The sequence below is a fragment of the Cinclus cinclus genome, chromosome 27, assembly GCF_963662255.1.
Source record: "Cinclus cinclus chromosome 27, bCinCin1.1, whole genome shotgun sequence".
NCBI lineage: Eukaryota > Metazoa > Chordata > Aves > Passeriformes > Cinclidae > Cinclus > Cinclus cinclus.
In genome coordinates this window covers 6,239,859-6,252,357 of record NC_085072.1, presented here as the reverse complement: position 1 = coordinate 6,252,357, position 12,499 = coordinate 6,239,859, and the positions used below count along the sequence as shown (strand labels likewise).

The following is a 12,499-nucleotide window of genomic DNA, read 5'->3' as shown; positions in this document are numbered from 1 at the left end:
GTGCTGCTGTCCAGAGCTGGCTGCTGGGAGGAGGGGCCTCACGGAAAAGGGGATTTCAGACATGGGACAGGAAGGTTTTGAGCAGCCTGTGTCCTCTCAAGTGGAAGGACAGCATGCTGCTGATGCTGTGACACACATCCTGGGCTCCTTTTCCTGATGCAGGAATGCTTTGTGCTGCAGACATGTCCATAAGAGGGGAAATCCAAGGTCCTGTGTGCTCAGCAGCAGCAATCTCCAGGGAAACGCTTGCAGTCACTTTGCTTCAGCCCATCTTCATGTACTCCATCAGAGCTACCTCACTGCTCTTCCGTGACCTCCTTTTCCTTGTGCTCCAGAAAGACTCTGTAACCAGTAAATCAGAGCTGAGGTGGTCTTGCCACAAGACAGCTCCTATGCCAACAGCCTCTAAGTCACTGCTCTGTTGTATTGACTTTATAAGTACCTGGTTTTGATTGCTTTCATCCTCTAAACAACCAATGGAAACACCTTCCCAAAACCTCACAGCATCACGTGTGAGTTGCAGAGAAGAATATTGCTGTGAACAGCAAACTGTCAAATCTCAAACAGATCAAAGAAGTGAAATGAGGAATGAACTGACTGAGCTCTTCAGGCCATGTTGATTCCAAAGGAATTTTTTTCTTCCTTCTGCCATAAGAATTTATATGCTTGTGAAAATCTGATCTGGTGGGAAGAGCCTTCCTCCTTTGTCTACATCAAAGTCCACATGTTCTCAAAATGCTATAAGTCATCTTTTGCATTTTAATCTCTGGTCATATGTATGAAAATAATTACCTGCCTTAAGGGACAGGGGATGAAGCAGTGTTTATTGCATTTCCACAGGAGTCCAAATGGTGGCAAACTAATGGGATGGAGGAAGTGGATGGTTTTAGTTAGAGTTACAATTAACCTGCATGCAGGGAGTTGCATGTCAGGCTGATTTAGCACTTATTGATTACGGGTCAAGTACAGCTGGAGTGAATATAATGGGAAATTACACCTTTAGCAAAACAGAAAATTATTTCAATATTTTTAAGAACAATGTGTATGGCAGTTTCTCCTTCAGATTGCATCCCCTCAGTTTGTGAAGGCCAGATGAGCAGAGGACAGCACTGCTGCCATGCAAGGGTCAGAAAGGAGAGGGTCCTGTTGGTGCGGATGGTGCTGATGGGACCAGAGTGTTCCTCAGGGAGACTGTGGCTGATTTCAGCTAGGCACAGCAGGTTTGTGGCAGAGTGGCAGGAGAATTCTGCAAATGTTCCAGAGGGATGCAATACTGTTATGGAGAAAGGGGAACTAAAATGAAAGCAAGGATCACAGGGAATGAGGCCTGTTGGGCTGTTGGATACTGTACTGACAGTGGCTACCTCTGCGCTGGGTGCATTAGCCACGAGGCAGCAGAATGTGGTTGGCTGTAGGGGACTGACACATGCTGGCACAGACAGGAGCAGTTACTTTTCTGCACACAGGAGGAGTTGCCAAGAGACAGAAGATGGATGGAGACACTGCCACAGGCTCTTTCTCTGGATGCCATCAAGCCCAACAGCAAGAGATTCAATCCTTGTGGGATATCTGAGTGATACCAGAAAGACCCACAAGTCTTGCACCCAAGAAACTTTTTATTTGCCAGCAGAATGGAGCATCTTGCCAGGGACACAAGAGAAAGCCCAAAGTGCAGTGTGGAAAGGAAGCAAGGGGAGCTTGATCTCCTGGTGCAGGATCTTGAGGCTTTAACTCTTCTGCCTGGCACTAACTCCTTCCTTCCCACACCAGGCTGATAGAGACAACACTCACTCAGAAGAGCCAGACACATGCTAAGCAGCTTCCCAAAATGCTGATATGCAAGGAACTCCCCCAAAAAGCTTTCCATAGGCATTTGAAAAAGAAAAAACATGAGTTTCTCTTGATCTCTTAATCCACCAGGTTTCTTTTCTCTCTGCTTTCTCTACCTCGACAAGCTTGGTAATTATAATTTATAGCACCTGCTCACTTTGAAATACCTTGGACTCTTTCTGCCTGGCAGAGGAACAGACACAGTGCCCATCTGCTTTAGGTAAGTGCTCACAAACCACAAAGTCGTTAATTAGACTGACACACGACTCTTCCAGAATGCACACGGTATGTTGTTACTGCACCTATAAACCACCAGCAGGCAGATCCTCTGCCAAGGGATCACAACTGGATCTGAGCATTACGTAAGGCCTTGGCACCCCTTGCAGGGCTCAGAGCATTGCCATCAGGTGTGCGTGTTCTTTCTAATCCTTCCACCAGGCTTCCCAGCATGCTGCCCAGATAAATCAAACCTGCTGGGAAGCAGCTCCCTCGTACTTGGTAGGAGACTCAGTCTCCAGAACTTGGACTTTTCCTTTGAAATCCAAATTCATCTTTGTATTCATCTAGAGAAACATGCCAAGGTCTCCTTCCTCACAGCTGGGGCTCCAGACAGTGATGCCTCCACATCTTGTAGCTGAAAGGGAGCAGGGGAGGTTTGGTTCCAGTCTGGGCATGGCTGCAGCTTTGGAGGACCTGGTGAGGGGTTTTTGTAAGCACAGGGATGTCTGATGGGGCTATCTGTGTAGGTCTGATGCTTGCCCCCTCAGGCTGGTGGACATCCATGGACAGAGTGAACCATGGACACCTCTGGCTAGGGAAAGTCAACCCCTTTCAGGAGGGAAGGTGCAGACCACAGGAGGTCCCTGGTGACCAATGGTTGGTGATACCCAGTGATCCAACCTGAAGCAGCCAAGCTTTGGGTCAGCACATGGAGTGATGGGCAATGGGCATCCCACAAATGTCCTTTTGGCACGGAGTTATGTTGGATGAATGGAAACCTCCTGGCTGGCCAGTATTCACAGCACCTGTGTGAGAGTTTGCAGGAGGAATCTCTCTTACTGTGTGTGAAATGTTATTTGCCAGAACTCAGGACTGTACTGTCCTTGGTTAGGGAAGATATGGGGGGGATCACACAGGGCAATGGGAATATCCAAGAGAAAGGATCCAAAGGGGGACACTCTGACTCTCCCATCTCAGTGAAGCTTGTTTGAACGATTTTTTCTGACTTGCTGTCTGTCCAGTGAAGGATCTTCAGTAAGTTGGGCTCCCAAGGAGCCAGTGTGCCTCATCTAGAGTAGTTAAAATCAGTGTTCTCCCAGTGCTGGTTTCATAACATGTCTTTTGTGGGGGACACCACACCTGCCATGAAGAATTCTGTACACTGAAGTTCATAGGTTGGCAGCTTTGGGAAAGCTCCTTACCTGAAGACAGGTCCTCATCATAAGGCAAAAAGAGGAGGAGGCCCAAGGAAACAGTGCAGTGTAAGTGTGGTCTTTGTGACACCTTGTGTTTCTCCTTTTCTGTCTGGTTTTTAGAGACAGCTGTGAGCAGGGCCCAGGTACAGAGAGCTCCTGCTCTTGGTACAGAGAGCAAGCTGGAGCCCTGTGTTCATGCTGCCACAAAGCCAGAGGGTGAAAGGCATGGGGGTGCACGTGCAATGCAAAAGGGCCCCAGGCTTTCCTGGGGTCAAGGCACTCTGGACCGAAGAGTTCAGCTCTGACTGTGCCCCTGACTCTGATCACTGTGGACAGGGCACTCCTACTACAGCATGCATCATCACCTGATGAAAAAGAGGAATGGCTTTCCTCATGCCCTCTGAGCGACAGCATTTATTGAAGTTTCTTCTTGCGTGGCCTGCCCTCTCCTCAAGCACGTATGTAAAGCTGATCTCCTGCTGTCGGGGATTCCCAAACTCCCTGTCTCAGTGCATGCATCCTGCAGAGCCTGAGGAGCACCTGCTGCCTGCACTGCCCAGCATTCTCAGGCAGCAAGCAGAGGGACCTCGGTACAGCTCCAGATATGCCTCCTGCCTGGGAGCCAAGCTTGGACCCAGCAGTGCTGCAAAGGGACCTGGCAGTTCAATCCCAAGTGCCATAAAAGTTTGGGTGATATGTCCTATCTCATCCTCTACATGCCCAGAAGCCAAGACAGCTGCCACATTTGGAGACAACTGGAGTTCACTGACACAGTCTTTTGCTACATTTCAAATCTATCTTTGTGCTGTGTAGGCAGTGAATGCCATCCTCTCTCTGTCCCACAGTGGCTTGAGCATCCCTTTCTGTCCCATCTGTCTGTCAGCCTCATCTCTTGAACTGATTGGCAAGTTTTTCTGATGGAACATAGCTGAAAACAATTGTTCTCAGTCTCCACTTAGTTTTGCTGCTTCTGTTGTAATCCTGAGAAAAGACTTGTGCATTGAGAAGTCTGTCTTTCCTCTCCTGGGTCAATTTGTCCCTAAAGGATACACACTTTCCCTTCAAATCCTGCCTGAATCCCAGAATGACAAACATGGACACCAAATGCAAACACCTGAAAGAGCAAGAAAATAACCAACAAACAATCCTTTTCTGTCTGGTACTGGTTCCACCCTACTCCTGTTGGCTCCCATTTTCAACCCCTTCCCAGCTGTCCTGCTTGCTTAGGATGTGTTGCCAACATGCAAACAGAGAGATAATATTTCACCAAGTGTCATACAAATCTGGCAACTCATGGAGTGTCATGATATGCCATAAAGCCACTTCCCCTTCTGAATGGAAAAAAAGAGTCTTTGAGCAGCACAAATATACTGGGACTCAGATGGCCTGACTGGTAATTCTTGAAAGCTATGCTGTGGGTGACCTATATGTGTTCCAGGCTGGTGGAGCTTTTGGCAATGGATACACAGGAGTCTCATAAACTTGTGGAAAATGACTCAGATACTTGAAAAAGAGGGGAAAAAATCACTCTAATGCAGACCTGCATGGAGTCTCTTGGTCTGAGGTGAATAGCTACATTTGGAGAAGCCATGGCAGCACCAGAAGAAACCAAGCAGAGCATCTCAGCCCTGTATTCCCCTTCAGACACAGTGCTGTCCATGCTGTGCCACTCCTGTTGGGTGGAGAGCATCTCTGAACATGAGCGAGAAGGAGAACTGCAGGACTCTGCAAGCACAGGATGAGACCCAGGATGCTTTCCACGTCATGCTTGCCCAGTGTGAGGCACAGCAGTGGTACCACCTTGTAACACTCTGTGTGTGCTCAGAAAGGTTCCCATGCACCCCGAGCAGGGCTGTGCCTTGCAGGCTTGGCTGTGTTACCAGATGTGGTTCTTGGGTCTTCACCCAGCCCAAGGATCTCTGTTATGCAGCTTCGGTAGGAAGAGGAGAAAGCTGCTCTCTACAGCTGCCTGAAATGAGGTTATAGTGAGGTGGGGGTCAGGCTCTTTTCTGTGTCTCAGGTGATAGGACAAGAGGAAATGTCCCTAAGATGCTCCAGGGGAGATTCAGATTAGAAATTAGAAATTATTTTTTCATTGAAAGAGTGGTGAGACGTTGGGATAAGTTGCCCAGGGAGGTGGTGGAGTCATTGTCTCTGGAGGTGTTCAAGAGGTGTTTGGATGTGGCACTCAGGGATGTGGTGTGGGGGTCAATATGGTAGCACTGGGTTGATGGCTGGATTAGGTGACCTTGAAGGTTTCTTCCAACCCTGATGATTCTGTGATTATATGAAAGTGCAAATCATCATCTTTGTCTGCACATGCCCTCCACACTTTAAAGAAGTCAGGCTCAAGACAGAAAAAGAGTTTTTGGCGTGGTCCTAATGCGAGGCAGAGATGGCTTGTGTCTGTCCTCTTGGAGAATAACCATCCTGTAGAATACCCATCCTGGAGAAGTTTCCTCCTGTCCTCTCTATGCTGAGGGCAGGTTCCTCTGCAGCCTGGGGGTGATCTGTACTCAGGATCCTTCTGAGAAGCAATTTTTGTCCTTCCTTTAATCATCTCTGACAGGGAAGAGTTCTCCATGGCACAGAACACTTCTGAAGCTTTTGCTTCCAGAAGAGACTACCCCCAGCTGGTTGAAGAGTTGGGCCAGCCTCAGGGGCACAGTGACAGAGAAGTGACAGCTGGGGATGTGACTGATCTCCTACAGCTTTATCCTGAGCTCTAGTATGCACAGACAGAACGGGATGGGTGAGGTGGGCTCACTGATGTGAGACCTACAGAAGTTACTCATGTTTTGCTCCTTGCTTTTTGTTACAGAAATCTTCTCCTGGAGCTCTTCATCTCACTGGCACAGGGTGCCCAGAGAAGCTGTGACTGTCCTGTCCCTGGAAGTGTTCAAGACCAGGCTGGACAGGACCTGGAGTAATGTGGCCTAGTGCAAAGTGCCCATGGCAGTGGGCTGGAATGAGATGGAGATGACCTTTAAGGTCCCAACAGATCTGCTACAGGGGATTGTGCTGTTCCAAATCCACATCTCTATTTTTTTTAATACTCTGCCAGTTCTTAAATGGGCCTCCAAGAAAGGATGTTAATCAGTCATCTCTGTAAATCTGACAGGACAAGAGGAAATGGCCTCAGGCTGTGCTACAGGAGGTTCAGTTTGGACATCAAGAGGAATTTCTTCACTGAGAGGGTTGTAAGGCACTGGAAGGGACTGCCCAGAGAAATGGTGGAGTCCCCATCCCTGGAGGTGTCTGAGGAATGACTGCATGTGGCACTCAGTGCTCTGGTCTGTGTCACAAGGTGGGGATTGGGCACAGGTTGGACTCGATGATCTCAGAGGTCTTTTCCAACAGTAATGATTCTCTGATTCTGTGTTCTGATTCTATAGAAGCCCTGGGCACTCTATGACCATGAGTATGTGTACTGAGGCCCACTTGGCTGGAAGGGATACTTTAGACCCCATCCCATGAAAAATTTATTTTCTCAGGAGTAGTTTTCCTTTGAACTCATTACTCCCACTGTGCCTGGTGGCTGGTGAATATGCTGGGGGCTTGGCTGGGGCAGTTCAGAGCATTGGATGGAGCAGTCCTGCAGGCCAGAAGATGTTGGCACCGTTCCCATCCTGAATTCAGGTCTTGTCAGGTCTAACAGGTTGGGGTTGTTTTTAAGATAGAGGGAGGAGTGGGAGGTCACAGTCTCAGCCTCTCCTGTGCCCATCTTGGGTCTGGAACAAGATTCAGAAACAATGAGGGGCTGGGAAAGGATCCTGACCCTCAGAGTAGGAGCTGGGGAAGGCACAGAAGAAGTGGCTCTGTTACGGGGAAATGAGGTCAGGTATGCCAAAAATGAATGATGAGGAGAGGAGCAGCCCAGGGGGACCAAGCATGGGAGCTTGTGCACTGCTGGGGAGAAAGTCCTGGCTGAGCTGCAGGGGTGGGGGGCTGAGGGAAGCTCTGAGAAGGCCATAACAGCCCAGACAAGTTGGTTCACAGGAACAAGGCTGCTCGGGGAAGGCAGGAGGTCCCTGCTCAGTCACCTTGGACCCTGGGTGGGAACCAACCAGCTTGGACAGCATGTCTGGGGGCAAATAGGACACAGCTGGATACAGCAGCCTCTGGTCACTGTGGCTCTTGAAAGCAGTCCTGCTGTGATTAGGCACCTCTGTGCCAGGACTGCCCAGATACTCAGCCCTCTGATTTTATTCCAAGCCTAGCTCCCTCGGGTTGACTAAAGCAGATTATTTCTCCCTAAAATTTACTTTTACTGTTCAGTTTCTGCAGGAAGAGCACTGCATCCCAGCTGGCCCTAGCTCCCCCTGACCCAGCTTTGGAGACATCTGGGCAAACCACCCTGGATGAGGTGGCCTCAAAGTGCACTAGGAGCAGGCTAATTCACACAAACCATCCTCCCACCCTGCCCCTTAAATGACCCCCAAAGTGCTGCAAGTATCTTCTTGGGGTGTTTTGCATTTTTCACGCGTCCTCTGGTATTTTGTCAGGGGCTGTGGGCTGAGGAGATGGAGCATGTGGACCTCCCAGCACTAGCCCAGGCTGCCACCCATCAGTGGTGAATGTCCCAGGAGTGGTGGCCAGAGCTGCAGTGGTGGCTGTGCAGGCAGCTGAGCCTTCAGAAACCAAGGCTGGCTCTCTGCAGCCCTGGGCTCTGGTGGCACTGACTGTCACACACTTGACAGGCACAGGAGAGACAGGCTGAGGGTGGAAGGGGTGTTCCTGGGGCAGTGACCTTCCATGTCATGCCACCCTTGAAAGAGAAGTCACCTAATGTCAAAATCCCTGGAGTGGGGGGGGGGGGGAGGGGGGGGGGTCTTGAGTCTGGCACTGGTGGTGATGTCAACACAATTTAATAATAACCACAACCATGTGCCAATGATGTTTCAACAACAAAAGTTTCAAATCTCTTCTGGCAGAAAGAACATTCATATCCTGCACAACCAACACCCCCATTGCAAATTAATATTTAAATTAATATTTACAGAAACTCCTACTGGGTACTGAGAGGGCCACACATGGAGAACTATGCTCAGTTTTGGGGTGCCCAGTGTAAGAAGGATAAAGAGGAATGAGACAGGTCCAGTGGAGGGCCAGTGGCTGAGTCAGGGTGCCAGGGCATTTGCCTCACGAGTAGAGGTGGAAGGAGCGGGGCTGGTTTCACTTAGCAGAGAAGAGACTGAGATGAGAACTGCCGGAGACCCACAACCAATGATGATGGAACTAAGCCCTTCAGGGTGGTTCCAGGTGATCAAACAAAGAGTAATGGCCACAAATTGCCTTTCAGGAATTTTAGGTTGGAGTTGAGAAAGAGCTTCTTCCTCAGGAAGAGCAGCCCCACATTACCAGCATGAGTGGAATCTCTGTGCTTGGATAAACAAAGCTGCAACTGCCCCCCTGAGTATTTGGGATAGTCCTGCTCCAAGCAGGAGACTCCCAAAAACTGCTCCCAGCTAACATCTCTGTGATAAAAGGACTACGTAAGACTAGGACTCAAGGATTAAGGGATAAGGTCAGATTTTCAGTGGTTCAGCCCAACTCAGAACACTCTTACAAGCTTCAGCTGTGCTCCCTGCATCAAACACACCTTCCCTAAATTCACTGGCACTCCCAGGGTCTGGTCTCAACTGTGCCCATACTCAGCAAAACAACAAAATTCCAGAGTTGTGTGATTTTTAAGGAACATAGCATAAACCTGCTGTGGATATAGCTCCTTTAGAGGAAAAGCACAATCACAGCCTCAGCTTCTTCCCGGGGCTGAATTGCAACAAGTCTAAAACAGCTCTACCCTGACACAATTATCTTCCATTTGGGTAAAACAGTCCAACTTGCACTTTGACAGCCACAGTGTCCTCTGTGCTTGCTGGCAGGTCCCTTCCCCACTGTGGTCCACAGTGCAGAGGACAGAGACTCTTTGGGTGGATATTTTCCAATGTTCCTTGAAATATGCATTGGCTCTGGTGGCCTTTTCATCACAATGTACACATGGGGAGCTGTAATTTCAACATCCTCTACCAAGACAGTGTTTCTTCCTTGAAAACTGCCCTCCCCTCCCTTCCACTCTAAGTGACAGTCATCTTTGCATAAATTGGAAAAGAAAAGGAAGAAGGAACAGAACATCCTTGACAAAGGAACTAATGACTCAAATGCTGGGAAGCCTGGTGTCCCCAAGGGACTGTGCAGCTCGCAGCATTGATTTTTAATGACTTACAGAGATTGGAGATTTGGAAGATCTCTCAGTGCCTCTGCAGGGATGCGGCTCAGCTGATTGTTCTGCAACATCCTATAATTAGAAAAAAGAAAACTTTGTTAAAAACCCAACAACAACAGCCTGACACAAAATGGAGGATGTTGCTGCTTGTTTCTGAAGTTGTTCTGGGCTCTTGCTGGAAAGCTGGAGTGGTTGGGAAGCACAATGTTAGCAGCCAGGACAGGTGAGCTGCAGCCCAGTCTGGCCCAGGAGGTGCAGCAGAAGGGCCAAGGGGTGAGTTTGGTGCTGCAGTGGGGGCCCACTGGGAGGATGTCACCACAAAGGGGCCTCTGCCCTGCAGACATGCATCTGTTACCCCAGACTGACATCAGTGCTCTGAGCCAGGCTGACCCACATTTGTCCTGGAGTCAGGCATCCTTTGCCCATGTGTGTCAGTGGTTCCCTCCAGAGGGGATGGAAACCAGCCCATGGGCAGCTTTCCTATCCCACTGTGGTGCAGCTGCTGGCACAGCGGGTGAGGAGCCACTCACAGCTGCTTGCTCAGGGACCTTGCAGCCTTGGCACTGCTGGCAGCAGGACCTGGAACTGATGTGGAAAAAAATCAGAGACTCCATCCAGAGAGAGCAGGTGCCTGGGACTGTTGGGCTGAACAGGCAGGACCCAGGAGGACCCCTCAGAGATGGGAGTGAGTGTAGGGCATGGAAAAGGGCTGTGGACATGGAGACACATACACAGGTGATGAGAAAAGAGGAGACAAAGATTAGAATGCACCCAGGGGTGGGAGTCTGAACAGCTCTAGGGATGAAGACAGAGTGAGAACCACACTCCAAGGGGTGTTTCAGACCTGGTCAGACACAATCCTCTCTCATTGACCTACTGGAGCACCACACATCTGAATTTACTGGTGTCACCATCTCAGCCTGTCTGAAAAGGTTGTTTTTGACTCTGAAAATGTCTTGTCCTACTTGTTCCTTCCAGAACGGAGACATCACTTAGACATGCTTCCCTGGATAACAGACACATCCCAGCAAGGTAGCTGGGCCAGAGGAAGTGCCTAAGAAAGGAAAGTTTTACATATCTGAGGTTACTCTTTACAAAACCTTCTAAGAGTGATTGGAGATGGCATGGAAAAGGAAATGGTGCTTAGGGTCCTATCATAATTTACTGCCAGTATCAAAGGAGCAGGGCATGGCCTTAATGGTGAGGGGCAGCCCAAAGAGCATGGACATCCAGACAGGCAACTGTCCCATGAAGACCAGCACAACCTCCAGAGCTCCTTGTCCTACATATGGATTTATTTCTGCAGCCAAGGTGTGCTGGGGAAATAAAACCCTGGGTCCTGCAGCCCAGTGAAGTGGAATAATAATTCATGTCTGTTAAAAATCAAGAAGATGCAGAGCTGAACACAGAGAGAAACAGAGTGGGGCTTCAGAAAGTGCTTTCAGGGTTTTGGTGGGGCAAACATTGAATCTCAGTGGCTCTCTGAAATCTGAGCCTGATGTTTAGTGTTGATCATTGGAAAGATCTAAGTCAGTACTAAAGCAAAGCCCATTGTCACACTTCTGCCGGATCCTGCTGCCTAGCATTTATTACAAGTCCCTTCTCCAACCAGTAAAACAGACTGAGAGACTTTCCAGACCACCATCAGAATGGACTGGTTCCAAAATGAAGCCATTTTGGTGCAGACAAACAATATTTAAGTAAGATGCTTCAGAGACCTCGAAAACCACTGGAGTGGTGGACAATGCTGTGTTTCACAGCAGCAGGGCAGCTAGAGAAGTTTTGAGACTGGGACAAGAACCAGTGCTTCTTCACATTGCACATAATGAATCCAATAACTCATCATCAGAGCATGACACAGAGAAGCCAAAATCCAATTCCAAACAGAGTTTGATAATATTCTAGGGACAGGGCCATGCTGGTATTAAACAAGAAATTCTTCATTCAGCCTCAAGGTCTGGAAAGCTCCAGCTATTCTTACAGGGAGCTCAGGTTTTAGCAGGAGAAGACATACTGCATTTATCCCTGGGTGTCCCAGTATGGCTTCTCTTACAGTCTGGTATCAAGCACAACCCCCATCAGCCCTTACTGCAGTCAATCCTTATACATCACATTAAATGACCCTTGAATATTACTTTTTCTTTTCATAACATGCAACATGATTTTGGGAAGACCTCAAGTAACTGCACCAAAACCTGGGGGTTGATGCCAGGGATATCCCTACACACCTGTGGGATCACACCTCCTCTCTGTTGCACCTGGTTCCTGGGGCTGCCCCCTACCAGGGCACCCGGCCGTGCTATACCAGGAGGATGGCAAAAAGGTTCAGAGCACAGCAGGGCATCTAGAAAGCTGGGACAGGGCTACTGGGTCCCTCTCTGTCTAAGTTGTGGCATTTTGCCCTTTGGGGTGCTGCTGTTGTATAAGAAGGAGTGTCTTGGGTTGCAATGCAGGATGTGACCTGTACTATGTATTCTATCACCATCTGTTAAAAACCAGGTGGGGCAGTGTTCTTTCTCTTTTCCACAGCCCACCCTTCCTCCAGGAGATATCTCCTGTTAAAGGGCCATTGAGTCCCACTGCATGACTGATAAAATTCCATCATCCCATTGGGAGATGTTCCACCCAGGGGCAGGAGCCAAGCATTTCCTACCTAGATAAAATCTGAGATTTGGAACATCAGAGCAGCCTTTTCTCACTGGATTCCAGAGGAAAACCAGACCCTTTCTACATCATCACTGGACCTTTGGAGGAAAACTACACCCCTCTACAGGAGCACTGCTCCAACAGAACCACACCTGTCACTGCAGGAGGACTGCAGCCACCATTTAATGGGACTGCTGCCAACACCCTGACTGACTGATGGGGTGTCAGCTTGGATTCTGACTCTGTCAGTGTTTTAGTTTTTTGTTTGTTTGTTTGTTTGTTTTTGTAATACTGTATTTATGTTTTAATTTTCCTTGTAAAGAACTGTTATTCCTATTCCCATATCTTTGCTTGACAGCCCCTTAATTTCAAAATTATAATA

At 48.8% G+C, this 12,499-nt stretch overlaps 1 protein-coding gene across 1 annotated transcript in view; it reads right to left on the bottom strand.

The window, feature by feature from the left end:
- The window catches only part of LGR6 (leucine rich repeat containing G protein-coupled receptor 6), a 141,725-nt gene that overhangs the window by 60,062 nt on the left and 69,164 nt on the right, over nt 1-12,499 (bottom strand). Inside the window, exon 4 of the mRNA XM_062509479.1 lies at nt 9,472-9,543. Coding sequence (XP_062365463.1) covers nt 9,472-9,543 — 72 coding nt within the window. The remainder of the gene's footprint in view (nt 1-9,471; nt 9,544-12,499) is intronic.